The sequence below is a fragment of the Megascapheus bottae genome, chromosome 7 (assembly GCF_031878675.1).
Source record: "Megascapheus bottae isolate mThoBot1 chromosome 7, mThoBot2.hap1, whole genome shotgun sequence".
NCBI lineage: Eukaryota > Metazoa > Chordata > Mammalia > Rodentia > Geomyidae > Megascapheus > Megascapheus bottae.
The window spans coordinates 39,668,285-39,689,989 of NC_143515.1; the positions used below are offsets into that span (position 1 = coordinate 39,668,285).

Below are 21,705 nucleotides of genomic sequence, written 5' to 3' on the forward strand. Positions count from 1 at the left end.
GAAAATTTGATTCAAGTCTTTCTGAGGTCCTGCTTTCTGGAAATGACTCCAAAATGCAAAGCTCTTTACCCTCCAGAGCTGATAGAGCCATCGCAGTTACAGACCCTGCCCCATCAGCCAGGCGTACAGGACGTGACCTTGGTTCAGAGGGACAGGAATGGGCTGGCCAAGCAGAAGCCTTTGAAGGTTGGCAGTGAGGAGGGTGGGGAAGGGCAGGCGTCAGGTTCTGGTTCTGCACTGCCCCAGGGGCCAGGGGCCATTTGTGTTGCTGGCTCTGAGGTGCCCCCTCTAATTGAGTAGTGCACAGTGTACGTAGCCATGGCGGGGGGCGGGTCAGGGGGTTGTCATTTGTTGTTTCATTTCAGGACACAGTGGTGTGGCAATCTTTAAAACGTTACAGACAGCTTCTTGAGCTACCTGTTCAGGTAACTTCTCTTGTAATTACCTGCTACTCACAATCTGAGTTTGATTCAAGTCTTTGGTCTGTGATGGTTGAGCAACATGCCCAGGGAGGAGCACTGGGTATTGACAGGAAGCTGCCAAAGTGTGTCCTATGCCCATAGGAAGCACTCTGTGGAGAAACCATGGGGAATCCTGAGACTTGCAGAGAACTGTGAATGAGCCCTGGCCTTCTTTACTTGTGGACCATATGCCACCTCCCCTAGGCTGGGGTCTCTGGAAGGAAAGCTGTAAAGCTGTGTGTTCTTAGCCTCAGCATGCATTCATGTGAGCTATGCCTCAGCATGCATTCACACACACACACACACACACACACACACACACATACACACACACACCCCTGTACTCCTGTGTTCTCTGACTTTCAGCCCACATGGCAGCAAGTGGTACAGCATGAGATCAACTTGAGTAAGTTGCCCAGTGTTGGTGTTCTATGGGGGTAAAAACAGGAGACAGTTCAAGGAAGTTCTGCAGATCAACTGAGGTAGCACTGAGAAGTGGTACAGATTCATGGCGCTGAGTCAGGGCCTCTATCTTCTGTGGACTCCGGGGAAGTTATTTAAGCATCCTGTACCTCAGGATTGGTTGTTTAGTTGGTAAAATAGGATCTATGTCGTTGAACTCAGAACCCTCCTGCCTGGCTCAGTGTGCTCCCCAGTGCTGGGATTACAGGTATAACCATTATGTCCATGTGGGTTTGTGCCATTTTTTTTTAAAGACCATCTGTAAAGTGATTAAAGAATAATGTCACCTGCCTCACAGTTGATTTGAATGAGCTCCTTATCGGAAGCCTCTTGAGCCCTACCGGGCACTTACTAGTACTGGAGAAGATTTAGGGATAGATATTGTACAGTTTATTCAGAGAACCACCACAACTATCAAACCAAACCAAACTAACCAACCTGACCTGCCTTCTCCCACCAGCCTGGTGTTCTCCAGGAGCCTGAGCTCCTGAACGGAGTGGGAGCAGAACAAGAGTTTAACACAAGTGTGTCCATTCCTGTATCTGCAGCAGCTGCTGCTGCTGCTCTCTGTCCCACCCCCCACCTCGGTTGCTTTCAGGAGTTGGGGGAATGTGGCACAAAAGCCCTTGGGAGAGATGAAAGCTTGTAGGCGCTCCCCAAAGGTACTGAGACACACACATTCACAATGCACCAGTTTCAGGCCATCCTGAGAGCCAGGGCAAAAAGGCCAGCTTTGGATAGTGTGTGTGACAGGTCTTACTTACCTTGCTGGAACAAAAGCTGGCTCTTCTCCTCCTCCTCCTCTCCTGACCGGGGGGGGGTGGGGGGGGTGGGGGGGTGGGGGAGGCGGTGTCAACTTCCCCTGCCCCATGCCCGCCCCCTGGCTTGGTGCCCACCCCAAGCCACAGCCTTGGTGAGGTGATGAATGCATCACCTGTTCAGCATTTGAAGAAGAAAGAAAGAAAAAAAGAAAGAAAGAAAGAAAGAAAGAAAGAAAGAAAGAAAGAAAGAAAGAAAGAAAGGAAGGAAGGAAGAAGAAAGGAAGGGGAAGGCAAGGCAAGGAAAGGAAAGGAAAGGGAGAAAGAAAACAGCAAAAGATTCGGGTGGTGATGGAGAAAAAGATATTCAACTTTTAAATACAATCAGATGTAGGTATTAGCCTCTGAATTAAAGGCCATAATTCACAGAGTTATTTGCTAAGCTGGGCTAAATATTATCTGAGCCCAGTAACTCAAAAGTTGTCCAAACTAAGGAAAGGGAGAGAGGGAGGAAGGGAGAAAGGAAGGAAGGAAGAGCTAAAGCAGTAGACACTTTCAAAACAAACCAGTCCACCAAAATAGATGGCAGGTGTTGGTATGAGAAGTCAGGGCAGCTGGGTAGTGGTAAGGACAGGACCCTGGGAATGGATTAACACTCTTAAAAGAGTTCCAAGGCCAGGTTCCCTTCCTGTACTCAGCAAGAAGACAAGGGGAAAGGCAGCATCCAGGAAGTAGAAGTGGTGTCCACACACATCAAAGCTGCTGGCTCCTCCTCTCCAGCTTTCTGATCTTCACAACTGTTGTTTATAAATTGCCAATTTGAAGTATTGTGTCATAGCACTCCAAATGGACTGAGCCAGTGAAGTATCTCTCTCATCTCTCCAGAGGAAGCCTAATTTAGTATTTTTTACTCTATTTCCTATCTCTGTTGTTCACACTGTGGTCTCCCAGTCACAAAATGGCTGAGCCAGGATTCAGAGTCTGGCTGTCCCATACCTGCTTCACTTCCGGTGAAGTGAACTCTGGGCCATGCTGGTGGCCCCAGTAGCCTCAGTATTGTGTCCTGGGGCTGGTGTGGGATGTGAATGTGACTAAGGAAGCCTTAAGATGCCAGAGCTTGGGGCAATTCAGCTGGCAAACCCAGTGCCTTAGACTTTTCCAGCCAGGCCCATGTGGAAATGATTATCTAAAACAATAGCTCGTGTCCTTTCTTCCACAAACCCTGCAGAAGCTCCTCAGAAAAGACCAGATTGGCAAGTGTTGCCTTTTATGGGAGGGCCCTTTCTCCAGAGGTTACCCTGCGAGGTATGTTCCAGGGAGGCAGCCACTCCCACTCAGCCTGGGGAGGGGAGCAACTTGGTTTTTGTGTCAGTCATTAGGGAAAGAGACCTTCCCTCAGGCTCCCACCAACATCTGCCGCCCATGCCACTGGTCCTTGTCCCTGTCTGGTACTGGTGCCCGGATGCTGTTCCTTGTGGTGGAGGCTGACATTAGATAAGTACCAGCTGTCACTGGTGAGTTCTGTCCAGATTTCCACTCCCAAATACATCCTTTTAACAGGTGTCTGGTGACACAGGACCACGGGGCCTTGTCTGCCCCACAGATGTTAGGCTATAGCCACAAAACCAGAAAAACCTGGGGTGGCGGGGGAAGTGTCCAGATTTCACTGAAAAGGGAGCTTTCCAGGGTCGCTGACTAAGGTGTTTTCTTTCCAAACATCTGAAGCAGTAAACAGATTGTAAATTAGGAGGCCTCCATCTTTCCTGCAGGACACAGGACATCTGTGGCCCAGAAAGGTGAGGAAATTGGATGGAGGGGTAGGGGAGGGAGATGGAGAGGGCTTGCATGCCAAGACCAGTGTTAGGTTGATGGGTTCAGTCCTCTTCATTGAGCCAACATTTTACTCTAGCAAGAAGTGGAATGTTGGCCCAGCCATTCCTTTAGCCAGTAGATTAATGATTTCCACCCAGATCAAAGTCCAAGCTCTCAAGACAACTCAGCCTTGGGAAAGAAAGCAACGAACTGAGTGTGGGTGGTGCGTGCGCCTGTCATCCCAGCGACTCAGGAGACTGAGAGTTCAGAAATCTGGTTTGAAGCCAGTTGGGGCAGGAAATACCATGATACTTATCTCGTTAGCTATAAAAACAAAGAAAACCCAAGACAACAAATAACAACAGCAAAAAAACAACCCCCACCCCAAACAAACCCCTGGAAATGGTGATATGGATCAAGTGGTAAAGTACACTAGCCCCAATACTGAGTTCAAGCCCATTGCAGGCATGCTTAAGCACCCCATGTGATATTTCCTTTAAGCATAATACAAGGAGGGAACTGTTCTTGGTGACCTCTCTCTCTTACTGAGTAGAAACACTGCACAAACACTCCACTGGTTTCCATGTGTGGCTTGCATAGGGAAAGGTGAGCCCTCCCATGGCTTTGGTAGAAATCCTGCTGGCTTTAGGGTTCAGAACCACAGCAGCAGGGTAAGTTCTCTTTTCCCGCTCTCCAGTCACACTCAACAATGCCGGTATCACTGCAAATTCAGACAGGGAAGAAAGAGGATGCTGGAAGCTGATGACTGTGCCCAGCCCTTGAGTACCCTTGGCACATCAGTTTGAATGTAATGGCTCTGGTATGATGTCTAGTGACATCCTCTTTTGGGGGTCTCAAGGTGAATGTGGTCTCTGGTCCTTGAGCTCCTATGAGCCATGCTCAGGCCTGCTCAGACACTGAGCAGTGCCCTCTCTGTCTGAGGCCCTGCACTCAGGGCCCTCTCTGTGTCCTGGTCAGGATGGCTTCCAGGTTTGGCAGTCCCTCCTGCAGAGCTGCGTAGCTGTCCTTTACTAGGCTTTGTGTTATTGAGGCAAGGTTTCTTTGAGCTCCTGCCTCCCAAGTGCTGTACTTGGTTTTACCTGGTGTAACACACTCAACCTGGTGTTTACCTGCTGTTTGTACACATTTGTACAAGGGACTAAGGCAAACTAAATAAAATCAGAATTTGGCAAAATGGAAGTCTTGGGGGTTTGGAGTTGGGTTTCGGGGCATTGTCTCAGGTGGGTGATTGAAAAAGTCTGCTTTTCCGTAAGCTTCATTTCACTAGATCCATGGCTTGGAAAGGGCTCCAGGGTGGTTAGTTAGGAAGTTGCCCGGTGGCTAGAGGGAGAGGCCCAGGTGAAAACCCTGATGTGAGGCGATGCAGAGGGGGCCTCAAAGCATCTGCTAGTGGTGCTGGAGGGTGAGACGTTGGAAGAGGTTCTCGCCCAGCCGGGCTGGGGGCCGCGGCCTGGGGAGGCTGGCTGTGGTTGTCATTTTCTGGATAAGCTTCACCTCTCCATGCAGGAAGCGGCTCTCCAGGAAGTCACAGAGATGGGGGTCTGTGCCGGCAGAACCCAAGGCATGAAGGTCCAAAACGGCTCGGTTCAGGCTCTTCGGCTTCCAAGGCTTCCACGGTTTTGCCCCACTCACCTTGAGAAGGGGTCTGCACATCCTGGTGCAGCGCGGCCGCCTCGCTGCTTGGGCGTCTTCAAGGGGTGGTGGGCGACCTCGCGCTGAGAGGCATCGGCTGGTCCAGGAAGCAGGGGAAGAGAAGGCGCAGAGGTGGTGAGTGGAGAGGAGATGGAAGGTGGGAAAGAGGAGTTCCGGGCCTGCTCGGTCCAAACACTGTGGAAGCCGAGAGGCTTCCCAGGACTGGCACGCGCTGGTCCAGAAAATGTATTTTTGTTGGAAGGTTTGGGAGGAGTTTCAGATCAAACTTAGAGGTGGAGTTTACAGAATCCACGGGCAAGGCAGAGATTCTAGAAAGATCCTTGTCCATTTCCTTCAGTAGTTTATGTCTCCAGTGGAAATCCATGTCCCGGGCACTGTACTGGGTCTGGGGAGACAGACATGAGGCAGACAAGCTCTACACTGAGGGAGAAGCCTCAAGGTGGCAGAAGACACTACAGCCTCACCCCTCCTCCAGGCTGGTACTCTGGTTGAGTGTCATCTAGATCTGGGGCAAGACTCTCCTGCTTCCTGGTTCTGTGACTTGGGAAAGTTCTGGAACATTTGGGGTTTCCTCACCAGTAAACAGTGAGTAGTAGCTTGCAGGTACCTGTTGGGATTATTATAAGGATTGGGAGCCGGGGCGTAGGCCTAGTGCCTGGCACTTAGCCATGTGAATGCATGGCTCTTAGCTGTGTAGCTAGTTTCACTATGAGTGTTATGTGGTCAGCAAGGTTTGCAAAGCATCTTGGGAGAGTGGAAGGCCCATTCTGTCTCATGGTGGTTGAATCAGAAAGTCTCTCCAAAGAAATGATACCAGCTAGAGAGCAAGCAAGCATTTTTCCTGGGAAACAAACTAGACTGGACCCACTCTCAGAAGTCCATCAAGGAGCCACAGGAAGCCATCAAGGAGTCCACAGGGTGGGACAGCAGGCAAAACACAGCGCCAGGCAATATTCCAGGGGCTTAAGACTTTGCTGGGTGGTAGCAAAGGACTTTTCCCAATAGGAGAGCATTCTGTTGGCACTGTGGAAGGTTAGATGGGGAGGATAAAAGTGGAGGAAGGTCCTATGGAGGCTATGACAACAGAGGAGAGGTGGAAGGCCTACAACAAGGAGTGGGATTTAGAGGGATCAGGAGCAGCACTCCAGGTCTATAGGATGGGAAGAGAAGATGGGGCATTGGCTGTGAGTAAATATGGGTGTGGCCAGTGGAAAGAAGACCTATGGAGGGCCAGGGTGGAGCAGGGGCAGGAAAGAAGGTTGTGACACATGTGCCTCATGGTGCCTTGTTGATGGGGCTGGGCAGCTAGGCCAGCAGAAGAGTGATATAGCTCAGGGAGAGGAGGCAGGCAGGTCGTTTAAAGATAGATGTGTCAGGGATGAAGACGTCTTTTCTGAGATGGATGTGGGACAGAGACATGGAGTCTTTTGAGTTTTGGTGACCCAAGTCACTGACCTTGACACACAGTAAAGTGGGAAATGGGAGAGGACCCTGAAACAAGCCTGAGAGGGTAGAAGGAGCAAAGGCTCACACTGCCTTTGGCATTACAAGGTGGCCACCATTTTATACCCTTAATCCTGGCTGCAGAAGAAAATCCATAGTGGTAGCTCAGTGGTAGAGTGCTTGTCCCAGAAAGCACACTTAACTGGCCACAGGTTAGAAATGTGTAATGTGCAAGTCAGTTTGTTTAAGCTTCAGTTTCTTCAGCTATGAGAATTGAACGATCTTTGTTTTACTTTTTTTTTTTTTTTGGCCAGTCCTGGGCTTGAACTCAGGGTCTGAACACTGTCCTTGGTCTTCTCAAGGCTAGAGCTCTACCACTTGAGCCTCAACACCACTTCAGGCTTTTTTGTATGTGGTATCAAGGAATCGAACCCGGGTCTTCGTGCATGCTAGGCAAGCACTCTACCACTAGGCCAGATTCCTGGCCCCAGCTCTTACCTTTTTATAGCCATAGAATCCCTTGATGAAACAATCTCCTGAGTTGCAGTTCTACAGCCCAAGTGCCAACTGTGGTGCTGCTGGGACACCCCCTGTTTTGGGGGAGGGGCTCCTTGCAGTGGTTTGGAAAGCAATGGGTCAACTTATCTTCGAACCATGGAAGTCTAGATTCTTTAAGGTTTCTTCTTTAGTAGTTTTTGGTTTAGGTCATTGGAGATTGAACAAGCTAAATATTCACTCTACTACAAGCCATACCCCCAACTCCCATCTTACATTTTTGATTCTATAGATTCCAATTCCTCATTATATTACTCTAACATGTTTTAGGCAATAGTCAGGCAAGGTATTTTGGCTAACTTGTGGCAGAGCTGTAGCTAATGCACAACTCTTGATGCTCCTTCTACTTCATCTCCTGTCTACCCAAACAGGTTCTTTTCCTCTTTGGAAAAGCATCAGGAAGCAATAGGTCTACTGTTGGCTGTTGAGATGCATCCATTTCTCTGGGTGTTCATTTTTTCAGTGGCAGTTTGTGTGGGCAGAAGTGGGAAATGTGAGCTCCAGACTTCTGGTTCCCTCCATGATCTGTTCTATATCTCCTTAGTACCAGAATCCACCCTAGATTCTGGACTCCTAGAATAAAGTCATTTCCCACGTTTTTCAGCCGGGTATGATACTGCAACTAAGTTCTGGCTAATAGACTGTGAGTGGAAGTGTGTATGCCTCAAGGAAAGTCCTGAGTGCAAAAGAGAACTTTGTCACTCTTTCATTTATGATGGCCAGGGGCAGGGTGAGCGAGGGGAATCTTGCTTCAGCCACCATTTCATCTTCTCTGTCATTGGTTGTAAGAGTATTATTTAATGCATCACAATAAAAATAATCCACTGCCAGTTAGACTGCCCTTCCAATGGTATGATACATCTCAATTCCAGAAAAGTTAAAATGTGACAAAAGGGTAACTTTAGATTTTTATTTCTTAGAGCTAAGCCTAATCTTATTAAAAAAATATGAAAGGATGAAAAGATGACACGTTCTAAATTAAAAAAAAAACAAATCATGTAGAGGACAAAGAGTTTCTGTCAGAAATACCCCATATAGTAGTAACATGAATTTCAGCAAGTTTTCCCATCTGCTTCACTCTCGTATAGATGGGGCTGGAGCATTAATGGCTGGCTATTTGGATTTGGCCACAGTGTGGGATGTGCCTTTGGTGTGTACACTGATTTTAGCGTGGGAAGGACAAAGCCGACTGCTACACCAGTGTGAGGGTTAGTCGATTGGTACTCCTGCTCCTTACCTTCTTCCCCTCTCCAACTCTACATACTTTTCCTTTCCTGCAAGAAGGAAGAGAGAAGGTGAGAAGGCCTGGATAGCTACTGCCAGAGCAGCTGATGACCAGAAACTCCTTCAGCTGGGATCCCAGGATGGTGCTCAAGGCTCTACCAGGAAGTCCATTGTGAGTGTTTGTAGTACAGTTTGAGCCTAGGTGACTACAAATCAAAAGTACTTTTGGTCATCACTACTGAAACATTGACTTGTTTAATCTAGGACAATCCAATTATAAGGCCTATTGTGATAAAAAAGCAAAGACCATTGACATACAACAGGCAAGACTGGCATACTTAGAAGTGGTTTTAAGAGGAAATATTTTGTGAGTCATTAAAATAGGGCCACCTGATTGTTTTCTAGTAACAAGTTCCTGCATGGTTATTTGACATTCTTCTTTCTCTAGTCCTTTGGGACTGAACATAGACTTTGGTGATGTGGCAGCTATGATGTATCCACCACTTCTGACTGCTTCTATTGTTAAGTATCTTGTATCTCCTCTCATCTATTATTTTTATTTATTCATAGACTGGGTCTGGCTGTGTAGCCTAGACAAGCCTTGAACTTGGGATCCTCCTGCCTCTGCTTCCCAAATGTCAGGTTCATGGGTGTGTACATCTTTTATTTAATATGTCAACTCTATGGAGAAGATAGTATTGTTCTTATTTTTCAGGGTGAATATAATTCAAGGTTGGAGACTGACAAGCTTTTACCTAACACAGTAATAAGCAGATCTGTTAAGGTTCTGCTCAGTTCTAAAGCTATCTTCTTCCACATTTGGAAGATAATCAGAATGTCTTCCCTGGATGAGAAAAGTCTAGGAAATGGGAGCTGTCTGGACAGGCATCGTGTCATGCTAGGCCATGCTTATATTACATTCACAGGAGTGTCACTGTCGCTGTATCCCCTGGCGACCAGGAGCCACTGGGGCGTTCTTGTATGGGATGAGGAGAGCTGCTATTGGTAGATGGCTTTTTGTCTGAAAAAAAATTCTAAAATTACTTTTTAGAAAGTATCTGCTCACCTTAATTTCATGTATACATTTCCTAGGAAGGGGGAAAAAAACAATTCTCACAAATCCCTACTTAACATTCCCAAGATGTTATAATGAATCATGAGAAATCTTTTTATTATCATTACTATCATTATTTTGTTAGTCATGAGGCTTGAATTCTGGGCCTGGGTGCTGTCCCTGAGCTCTTCAGCTAACACTTTTTGGTTTTAGTTTTTGTTTTTTTCTAGCGGTTAATTTGAGATAAGAATCTCACAGACTTTTGTGCCTGGACTGGCTTTGAACCATGATCCTCCTGAGTAGCTAGGATTACAAGCATGAGCCACCAATGTGAATGTTTTATGATTTCTTGTTATACATATAAAAAACAGCCCAACTACTGAAAGTGCTGATCTAATTCTTTTTTTTGGCCAGTCTTGAGCTTGAGCTCAGGGCATGAGCCCTGTCCTTGGACTTTCTCAAGGCTAGAGCTCTACAACTTGACCACTTGAGCCTCAGCACCACTTCCGGCTTTTTTCTATGTATGTGGTACCAAGGAATCGAACCTAGGTCTTTGTGCATGCTAGGCAAGCACTCTACCACTAGGCCAAACTCCCAGCCCCTTGCTGATCTAATTCTTATAGGCCAGTTCTAAATTTTTCTGATTTCAAAAAAGTAAAAGTCCTATCAAATGATTTCCTTTTGTAAGCACATTAATTACATTAAAATTAAAATACATTAATTACATTTTCCCTCAGATACCAAAATACAAAGACAACAGGCTACATTTCTTTTAAATTATTTTATTTTTTGTGTAAGCTAAAAGGAAATTTACACACTGAAATCTCAAAAGACCTTGCGCATGCACATTAACCCTGTTAGAGGTTCTTCTTCATGTCTCTCTTTTTTCCATAGGAATTTCCCCAAACATTTAAAACCCATAGTTTTTACTGTATATACAGCCTAAACCATAGCAATCTATGATTATGTCATTTTACACTGTGCAAAATCCTCAAAAAATAGTGGTACAATAGAACAAAAATCAGTACAAGAAAATTTCATTGTAAGACATTCATAAAACTTGGTCCTTCTTTAAATCAAACAGATTTAAAACAGACACAATAGCTTCAGACCCCTCCAATCAAGTTCTGACAATGATCCATACCCTATAGCAAAAAGACCATTGATGAAGTAGCTAGCAAAAGGTCAAACAGCAATATGCCAGATTAAAAGATTTAAAAAAGAGCTCCAAAATGTTAACCAAAGTTGATCTGAAACAAACCCATCACACACAAAATTAAAAAAAAATAACAGGGACTTTGGACCTTATTTATGAGAGCAAAAGCAATTCAACATATGATATGAAAAATTAAGAGACATTCAATGCAACTGGAAAAGATTGAAGGGGATTTCAGACAGTAGAGATCTGAGTTTTTAATTTTTTTTATTTCAAAAGTTTTGTTAAGAAGGACACCACCAGTGTTTTTCACAAAGACATAAATGTATACACCCCAGCAACACAAAAAAGAATAAATCTTCAAAAATGTTCATCCCCGATTATTTACATTTTTTCTAATATAAATTTAGGACTTCAGTATGTAAATAAATATACATTACTATGTATACCTTCTTTCTAGTGCGGCTTACCAACAGATCAGTTGAAGTTGATTTTTTTGTTTAATTAGAGCAGGTATGCTTTTGATGGTACGGAAGGGAAAGAGGAAAAGGATTTGAAACTGTCCAGTTCAGCCCGCGATCAGTCGGCCTGTTCTTGGGAGCTTGTGGAAGGTGTTAGGGTGGCAGGGAACATCAACACCTTGGCATGCATGAATGTCAGGTCAGGAAGGCTGGCAATCACCTTGACAGCTTCTTCACTCAAATGCTCTTCTCTTTTTGGTTTCCTATTAACCAACAGAAAAAAGGTAACTGTGTTAATGGGACTTTGCTGTAGGTCGTATAGGAGAAAGCCCATTCTCAAGGTGGGGAATTAGGAATCTTTGTTACTCAAGCAAAGACAGTTACTTCCTCTGGTGTGTATGTTTGTACCCTGTGCTGAGTCTCTTAAGAACAACAAATGCGCTGCTTTTGTATTTTTGTTAAGGCCAGCACATACACATGGAGAGTCACATGCACAGCTCAGCTTTGCTTAAGGCTAGAAATAGCTGCCCAGGCATAGGATACAGCAGTAAAACGGTGTTAAAGCCCTAATACTTCATTTAATTGGATTTTCCCCACCCCTTTCAAACTTACCCAAATTACCTCAACACAAAATGTGTGGCACAAGGTATTGGAAGTGATCTTAATCTCAGGCTGTCTCATTCTCATGGGACATTCCAAGAGAGGGATCCTTCAGCCCAGCTGGGAAGCAGGCAGGATCTTTCCCTCCTATGGGCTTTGGGATGCTATCTATTTTACTATACTGACCCTCAGAGCACTTCAGGCCTAACACAAATGTGAAAAAGCCTGCTGAGCCAGGATGTCCAGTAGCCAAGCAATAGGAAATGCCAGTCAAATGTGACTCAAATGAGGTATGTAGAAAATGTCACTCAAATGTGACTCAAAATGAGACTCAAATTGATCATGAATGCAACCCAAATTGCATTTTTTTTAGAATATGTTAAAAACATAGGTTTTCTTTAAGTCATACAGAATAATTTTAGGCCAAAGATAATATTAAGCTGAATACAGAAAGTCAGTCCAAGCAAGAAGTCTGTGAGAATTGTGCTCTCCTGCTTCCTCTGCCCTCCCCGCATCCCAACCCAATCAATAAGCTAGATGTGGTGGCACATGCCTGTCAGTCCTTGCCTATACTTGAGGTCATAGGTAAGGAAGGGGATGTTTGAGACCGTCCTAAGCAAAAATTGAAGATCTTACCTAAAGACATAATGAACGCTAATAAGGGCTAGTGGTATGACTAGTGGTGAAAACAAGTGCAAAGCATTGAGTTCAAATAGCAGTGTCACACAAACAAAACCACACTCTGAAAACCATGTTACAATGGCAAAAGCCACTCAATGGAGCTAAAGATTCACATCATTCCTAAGTCAAACCACTACACTGCTCAAAGAGAAAAATGAGTTGTCTAACAGACGAGGTTAGCTTCTCACAAATGGTCATAGTAACACCAGTCACAACAAAGTCCGACAAGGGCAGCTGTCTTTTCTCAGGTGGCCTCTGATGAGTCCAGCCCATGAGTCCTTAAGACTTGAGACACAATGTCCAACTTACAGAGGAAATTAGGGGAATAGGTACTATAGTAAATATAACTTCCAGAATGTAAAGAGACAAATTCAGATCTCAGGAGATTTCAGGGGACAACCTGGCTGGTCCTTTTATTTTATTTATTTATTTTTGTGGGTCATGGGGCTTGAACTCTGGGCCTGGGTGTTGTCCCTGAGCTCTTCAGCTCAAGGCTAGTGCCGTACCCCCAGGCCTAGGATTATAGGAGTGAGCTACTGTGCCCTGCCTGGCTGGTCCTTTTAACAGTGTTCATAAACAGAAACAACAAGCTGGGTGCTCCTGAGTCACACCTGTAATACTAGCTACTCAGGAGGTTGAGATCTGAGGATGGTAGTTCAAAGCCAGGCCAGGCAGGAAAATCTGAGATTCTTTATTTCTAATTAAACACCAGAAAACTGGAAGTGGAGCTGTGGTTGAAAGTGGAAGAGTACTAGCCTTGAGCAAAAAGAGCTCAGGGATAGCACTCAGGCCTTGAGTTCAAGCCTCACAACTGACAAAACAAACAAAAAACAACAAAATAGAGGGAGGGGATAGCCTAGCTTAGAATTTAGGAACCACAGCAGCTGAGAAAAATATCGGCACTGAATATTGGGTAATACAAATCAGAAATATGAGTACAGCTTGAGTCTTTCTTTTTTGGGGGGGTCATGGGGCTTGAACTCTGGTTGGGCACTGTCCCTGAGCTCTTCAGCTCAAGGCTACCGCCCTACCCTGGGCCTGGGTACAGTGCCGGAGCTCTTCTCAAGGCTACCACCATACCCTTGAGCAACAGCCCCAATTCCTGTTTTCTAGTGATTAAATGGAGATAAGAATCTCTCAGCTTTGTATTGCCCAGGTTGGCTTTTGAAGTGAGATCCTCGGATCTCAGCCTTCTGAAAAGCTAGGATTACAGGTGTGAGCCACTGCTCCCAGCTCAGCCTGAATCTTTTATGAAATGAAAACTCAAATGAAATTGACAGATGCACATCACCCAGTACAACAGGTTTAATTCAGTACAGATTATATCTATTTTTGGTTAACAAATGCAGATATGAATTTACATGAAAAGAGACTTGAAAAAATATGCACCAAGGAGGCATAGTAATTTAAACGTTAAGAAGGTATAAAACCTCAATTTTCTACCTTCCTACAACATGATTTTATTGCTTTTGTGTTAAAAAATGGCTATTTAACACAATAACAAATGAGACTGGATGAATTTCCCCTTTTGTGGAGTACAGCTGGAATGGAACAGTATGTAAAAGAAACAGTATGTAAAAATTATTATAGGTTTAAAAAAAAAACCCACAAACCAGGAAGTCATGCTGTGGCTCAAGTGGCTCAAGTGGTAGAACACCAGCCTTAAGCTGAAGAGCTCAGGGACAGTGCCCAGGCCCAGAGTTCAAGCCCCATGACCTACCAAAAGCAATCCCCCCAAAACCACAAACCAGTGTTACATTTTAGAGACACTACCTGAAGGCAATGTGAAGTTATACTTTCAAACTTCATATAATTTACATTTGTGCATTTGTAGTTATAACATATGCCAAGGGCCATGAGTTTGGCCTAGTGGTAGAGTGCTTGCCTAGCATGCATGAAGACCCAGGTTTATATACATAGAAAAAGCCGGAAGTGGTGCTGTGGCTCAAGTGGTAGATCTCTAGCCTTAAGAAAGCCCAAGGACAGTGCTCGGGCCCTGAGTTCAAGCCCTAAGACTGGCAAAGAAAAAAAGCAAAGATAACATAGGCCAGTCTTCACAGGTAAGAACCTAGTTTTATTCTCACTGGTTAAAAGGACAAAGGGGGAATCAATGCAACAGTGATAGTCACAAGGCACTATGTTAGAAATGAACTTTCCAACTTGGGTAGGAAGAGGGTCTGGGAGAAGGGAAAGTGGAAGAAAATACAGGAGAGGTAACACTGTTCCACAAGAACTGTATTCATCATCTTATATAACTATAACACCTTTGTATATCACCTTTACAATAAAATATTATTAGAAATAAGTTGTTTCTGGAAAAATCTTTGACACAGCAGACCATTGTCTTTGGGGTTACAAAGGACTGTATGTAGGTTTCTTTTCTTTAAAACTTGGCTTTAAATGATCTGGTTGAGCCAACTTCACCTCTCCCTCTCCTGGTACTGAGAGTAGCACAAACATTCTAACATGGATATTACAGTCTTAATTTTTTCAAATAAGGAGTGGTTTTAACAGGGCTTTGACCCCAGTGACCAATTACTGTTCAAAATAAAAGCCACTTAAAGCCTTAAAAAAAATTGTTTCTGGGGCCGGGAGTTTGGCCTAGTGGTAGAGTGCTTGCCTAGCATGCACGAAGACCCAGGTTCAATTCCTCAGTACCACATACACAGAAAAAAGCCAGAAGTGGTGCTGAGGCTCAAGTGGTAGAGCTCTGGCCTTGAGAAAGTCCAAGGACAGTGCTCAGGCCCTGAGCTCAAGCCCAGGACCGGCAAAAAAAAAAAGAAAAAAAAATTGTTTCTATTAATGCAAGGTTGAGTAGTTTGGTAGAATGAAAATAGTTCTTAGAGAACTCTGCAAAGTTCTATTTGGAAATGATATTTATATAGATACAATATTATCAATAAAAATTATTGATATGGTTAAAAAGACTTCATTTTGTCAATAGAATATAGAATATAACTATGTTTCTATATCCATTTTCCCATACATAACAGGTATGCCAAGATCTTTCCATGATGCTGGGACAACTGTATATGCACATGTGAAGAGAGAGAATGAATGTGAGGCCCTCTATGTCAAAACATTAATAAAGAATGGATCAGATTTAAATTTGAGTTGGACTCCTTTAAGAACATCTAGGTATCTTCCTGAATTAGGCAATGGTTTCTTAGACCTAAAGTAAAGCAATAAAAGAGAAAAAAGTACATAAAAACTGGGCTCCATTAAAATGAAAACTTTTGTTTTAATGGATGCAATTTAAAGATAACCTGCAGAATGGGAAAATATATGCAGGTTATATAACTGATAAGTCTAGCATTTGTTATTGATAAGAAGCTCTTCCAAGTTATACTAATTTAAAAATAGACAAAGGGGTCTGAGTGATGTTTCTCCAAAGAAGATACACAAATGGTCAATGCCACCTGAAAAGATGCTCAATATTGTTGGCCATCAGGAAAATGCAAGTTAAATGACAATGAAACACCATTTCAAATCCACCAGGATGGCTATCACAAAAAGAAAGTAACAACTGTCAGGGAGAATGTGAAGTTGAAAGCTGATTATTATTGGTGGGATTTTTTTTTTCTTCCCTTAAAGAAATTGTTATTGCAAAGGTGATATGCAGAGGGGTAACCATTTCATAAATCAGGGATGTCATCCCTTCCTTTGCTCTCTCCCAGTTTCCCCCTCCTCCTATCCACGTCTATCTTTCATTGTATTGTATCACTGCTAGATTTGTTCATCCTTTGCTATTGGTGGGCTTTAAATACTAAGACTTAAGGATATTTGAACTTCCAACTACTTTCAAACACCATCTTTTCCTCAAAACAAAATACAAAGTTGGCACACAATATTTTCAGTTTCTTTTTTCTCGTGTGTGTACAGTACTGGAGTTTGAACTCAGAGCATAGCTTTTGCTTGACAGGTGCTCTACCTGCCATATCCTCAGCTCTGTTTTTAGTTCAGTTATTTTTCATGTATGTCGTGTGTGTGTGTGTGTGTGTGTGTGTGAGAGAGAGAGAGGGGGGGGGGGAGGGAGAGAGAGAGAGAGAGAGAGAGAGAGAGAGAGAGAGAGAGAGAGAGAGAGAGAGAGAGAGAGAGAGAACACGAGAGAGAGGGAGAGAGAATGAGAGAGAGAGAGGGGGGGGGAGAGGGGGGGGAGACAGAGAGAGAGACAGAGACTGAGAGAAAGACAGAGACAGAGAGTTCTGGGCTTGAACTCAGGGCCTGACTGTTTTTGCTTAAGGCTAGTGCTCTACCATTTGAGCCACAGTTCCACTTCTGTTGTTGTTGTTGTAGTTAATTGAAGATAGGAGTCTTATAGACTTTCCTGCTGGGGCTAACTTTAAACCACAATACTCAGATCTCAGCCTCCTTAACCTCAGTAGCTAAGGATTATGAGCATGAGCCACCATCACCTGGCTGGGCTTTGCACTTTTGCCTGGGGCCAGCCTTGGACTTTGATATTCCTATCAAGGACTCTTAACTAGCTAGAATGATGTATGCTGAAGTGCCTGGCTTGTTGATTGACCTGGGGGTCACACAAACAAAACAAAAATGTTTTTTTGTTCAGGGTACTGCAATCCTCCTGATTGCTGTCTTCTGAGTGGCTGGGATTAGAGTAGTTGGGATTATAAGCAAGAACAACCATACCTAGTGTACTTTGTTTTAAATGTAGGTCACTTCCTACTATTTGCAAGGCGAACTGGGTTTTGATCCACAGCACCTTAATAAAAAGTTGGAAAATAGCGAGAGATAATTTACTGCAACCATACCATTGCCTCTAGGATATATGTGATAGCTTTAGTTCACTGTTTTAGTTGAGAATAAGAGAAAAATGAGAAAGACTTAGTGATAGGGGTTGAGAGAGCACTCAAATAGACACACAGTATGTTTCAAGGGTGAGTTTTAAAAATTAGGAGAGCAAGCTAAAGTGGTTTGGAGCTCCTCCTAATGGCACAAGGAGTAATTCTCATCACTGGAACTTTAAAACAACTGTAGTTCAGTTAGTGAGACTCCACAGGAGAAAATGGTAAGGAAACAGTGGGGCTGTCCCAGAACAGCTTCATAGTGAAGACATCAGGTTGTGTTAAAAGTCACATATGTGCGTTTATTTGCTTTCAGTTAACATATATAGAAGTGGATGACAAATTAGGATGAGAGTGTTCAACCTGAGAAACTTTAATGCCTGCACCAAGTCCATGATAGCTGCAGGTTCCCTTGGGGAGTCTGTGGACAGAAAGGACCTGCCTTCAGGCCACAGATCTAATCTAGGGAAAAGTAATGGCTCTTGGTTTAATGTGATACAGCATACAATATAGTTAATAGTTTTAAAGACAGAAAAAAGAAGTAGGGGGTACAGATTTCTCAATAAAACTGGTAAATATGAATTTAACTGTGGCTGGTATGTGTTTATGTAAGAGAAAGCTCTACTATATCTCCCCAAACAGGTTACTAACACGTAAATATTCCCCTTCATTATGTGGATTCTGGGCTTGAACTCAGGGTCTGGGTGCTGGTCTGAGCTTCTTTTGCTCAAGGCTAGTACTGTATCACCTGAGCCACAGCTCCATTTCTGGTAGTGAACTGGAGTCTCATAGACTTTCCTGAGTAGGATGGCTTTGAACCTTGATCCTCAGATTTGAGACTGCTGAGTAGTATTAGAAGTATGAATCACTGGTGCCTGGCCCAATATTCCTTTTTAAAATGCTGATGAATTATGGACTTGTGATGCAGAGCTGGAATGTCAACCAACCAGTATTTGCTCTTACACAAGGTGATGCCCTCGCTCATTATGACTACCTTTCTATTAGGAACTGGCTTATTCTTCTTAACTTTTCAGAGCAATGGAGGATTCCATTGCTTACTTACATCTAACTAAAGATTTCATAAATCCTACACATGAAGCCCTGTCTCTGGTTCCAGTACTGGGAGTTAAATGCTTCTCTAAAGGCTATCCCTAAGAGGCTTCCAGGAAGCTTGGGGATTTAGCTCAAGGAAGTGTGCCTGGCTAGGAAGGTTTCACATCTCAATCCATGAAAATCTGAAAATGTGTTAGCTTGGAAGTAAGAAAGGTGCTATGAGTATGAAACTTGGTTCCCAACTACGATCTTCAGTAAACATGAAGGGAAAGAGAAATGTTTCTACAATGACTTCAAGATCTTTATACTTAATCAGAATTATTTTCTCTTCTCATCAATGGGGTTTTTCTGCAAAGCTGAGAGAATTGAGATGAGAAGAGGAAAAGTAAAACAATGCCTGTTAGTCCTTCCCACTCTTATGGAATAATTCTGCATTAACAAAGTTCATCATTAGACATAATTTGATAATACTTTCTTAGGCTAAAAACCTAAAGTAGTTTAATGTAATATCCTGAAACATGGCTAATGAACATCCTTTTTTTGTTGCCTTTTGGCTATATTACCTCAGATTTCACCATTAGAGTATAATTAACACTACCTGTTTATTTACCTGGTAGATGTGCTTGTCTTCTCTACTGTGGACATGAGTCTTGCAAACGCATCAGTCACTTTGAGGCTTGAGGTGGAAAGTTCCAGCTTAGAAGTTGTTAATTCATACAACTCTGGATCCACACCTTGCAGTATGAAATGACAGTCAGTGACGGCAAGCTGCCTGGGTTACTCAATTAATCACAATCTATGGTGCAGCAGCAATGTTCTGTAAACATCTGAGTCTCTTACAAGTTCAACCCATTTTTAGAAAACTGTGATACTGTGTTTATTTTTAAACTTACAAACTCTACTGTAAAACTCTAATTTGGACCTCATTTCTCTTTAAATTTATGTAGTACCTGCTTCCCAAGTATTTTTTTTTAAATTTCTACTGTCTACAGAAAACTCAGCTTTGGATTGTTGTTAGTGTTTCATAAATAGCAACTCTATTTTTAAAGTCTCAATTTTTAACTGGTATATCATGCTCACTTTTTTGAGCCTTCCTCTCCTACTTCCCCAGCCATTTATTTTCTTCCACAACAAGAGACTTGGAAACTAATACAAAACCTCAAACATAGTAAATGATTTGGTTGTTCTAAATATGACTGTATTTACTCAGTACATTATAAACGTATTAAGGACATGAACTATTATTCAAAGTGTCAAATGATCATGTTCTTCTTTCTTCAACTAAAAGATGGGAAGAAAAAATATTCTCAGAAAAAAGTGACATCAAAGCACTGTACAAAAATTCTTGCTTCCAGCTTATTTTTCTATAGTCTCATATCTAAATTTAACAGTATATATTTCAAATATCTAGTTATAATGATTCAAAAGGAAGCTAATTTGAAATGCAAGTCTATAATTAAAAAATCCTCCCCATCTTCACAAAAATAATTTATAATTTTGTATTTGTAATATATTTATATTAAATAATTACAGAAACACTAGAAAAGTTAAATATTTTAAATTACTCTAAACTTTGGGTAATAAATATACTCAGATAAAAATGTTTTTAATCCTATATTCTCCTTGTCTCTACCAAATTAGAGTAGAAACTTTTTCTATACTATAATAGAAAAGTAGACGGTAAAAATGTTTCACTCAGCATTGCATGTATATATATATCTATATATGTATATATCTTCAATTTTCATTTTTTTGTGGGGAGAGATACAGGCTTTTAAATTGGCTATGCTGGCATTGAACCCCTTAGCTCAAATGATCCTTCCCTATCAGTCTCCCAAGTAGTTAGGACTGGAGGTATATGCATGGTTGTGTCTGGCTAGTTTCATTTCTTTTTTAAAAAAAGCCTGAAAGATTGGATTATAATGAAACTTATTATATATAACATATATGTTTGAATTCCTTCTCTTTAGGACACTTCAAGGTCAAAAGAACCATCAAAATTGGCTTCTTTCTCTGACATATAAACATAGATCTCAGATGTTTACAGAAATTGGACAAGCAAAAGCGGCTTCCATAGTTAACAAGTCCAAGAAGGGAGGAAGGCTATAGAAAATGTATGTTGACTTTCACAAGTTAATATTTCATTAAGATATAGTTTCAAAGTATAGTTATTAATGGCTTCTCTGTTTCTACAGTAAGTATATGGACTGCATTTAAATGCACAAATGTACAAAATTATGTCTGTATGTATTCAACCAACCCCAGGCACTTTCTCTTCTTTACTATTAAAGGTTAGTTCCAAGCAACTAAAGTTTAAGTTGATGTATAATCATATAATGCAGAACGAGCAACTGCATTCTGACTGCCATCAGAAAAGCACGAGGAAAATCTCATTTGGACTTATTAGATACTAGCCACTTGGCTGTCAAGTGGTGGCACACTAAAAATATGGTGGCAAGAACAACAATAACAAAACCCCAAAATATCATTCCTTCATCTTTCCTTTGCTAAATAAATAAATATGACCAAAGGAATCTTAAAATACACCATAACAAATATGATTAGTCTTCTAGTCTTCTGAAACAAAGCAATTACCTACTACATCATAATAATTGGAGAGTACTTTTTTTTTTTTTGCCACTCCTGTGGCTTTAACTCAGGGCCTGGGCACTATCCTTGTACACTTTTTGCTCAAGGCTAGCACTTGCCACTTGAGCCACAGCACCACTTCAGCTTTTTCTGTGTATGTGGTACTGAGGAATCAAACCCAGGGCTTTGTGCATGCTAGGTGAGCTCTCTACTACTAGGCTATGCTCCTAGCTGGAGAGTGCTTCTTTTAATAGAAGTTTTTTTCTTTTTTTTTTCCTCTCACAGAATCTTAATGAGGCATAGTTTAATTATATAATTAAAGCTAGCCAACCAAGTTCTATGCCAACCTCTTAAGAATCACACACAAAATAACTGCAAGCTAAGACAAAATGACTTTCCCAGAAACAAGTCAGAAAAAGTGCAAGCAGGTGGTAAAATGTCACTAAGGCAGGTGTTGACCTGTAGCTTGATGGTAAGTTTTAACAAAACCCAAAAGCAATAAAAAGAAGCCAAAGCAAATCTATTATAATCAAATTTATATAGCAGCTAGAGCATATTAATGGAAATACTGAAAAGAAATATTTAAAAGGCTTCAAGTAAAAGAGGCCTGAATTTTGACCATGCTAATTCCACTCTCATTATAGCTGTACACTTTTCAAACTGCTTGCTCTTTGTGCAGCTGTGTACACTGAGCCTGTCAGCTCAGTTCTGTAATGTCTTTGTGTTGCCAGGTTATCTGTGATCCTATGGATGGCTTTCAAATGAGTTTTTATGTGAGTAAAAATTAAAGCTAAATCAAGTTTTAGATATCCAAAAGAAAAAAGTGACCTCATTTAACGTGTACTACAGGTCATAATAGCAGCAAATTTTAAATGGGAGTTGAGAATTCTTGGGAATATATCAATAAGAAAATCTCC

At 42.3% G+C, this 21,705-nt stretch overlaps 1 protein-coding gene across 4 annotated transcripts in view; it reads right to left on the reverse strand.

Annotated features, from left to right (window-relative positions):
* Window positions 1–10,215: 10,215 nt before the first annotated feature.
* The window catches only part of Aftph (aftiphilin), a 62,061-nt gene continuing 50,571 nt past the window's right edge, over window positions 10,216–21,705 (reverse strand). For 2 of the 4 annotated variants that reach the window (XM_090336813.1, XM_090336812.1), the window contains 2 exons: window positions 18,810–18,933; window positions 10,216–11,323 (listed from right to left, as the gene is read on the reverse strand). In XM_090336813.1, the coding sequence (XP_090192939.1) occupies window positions 11,179–11,323; window positions 18,810–18,933 (269 nt within the window). In that variant the 3' untranslated portion in view covers window positions 10,216–11,178. Of the gene's footprint in view, window positions 11,324–18,809; window positions 18,934–21,705 lie in introns of those variants that run through there. The other 2 variants (XM_090336814.1, XM_090336815.1) reach the window with 2 other exon arrangements.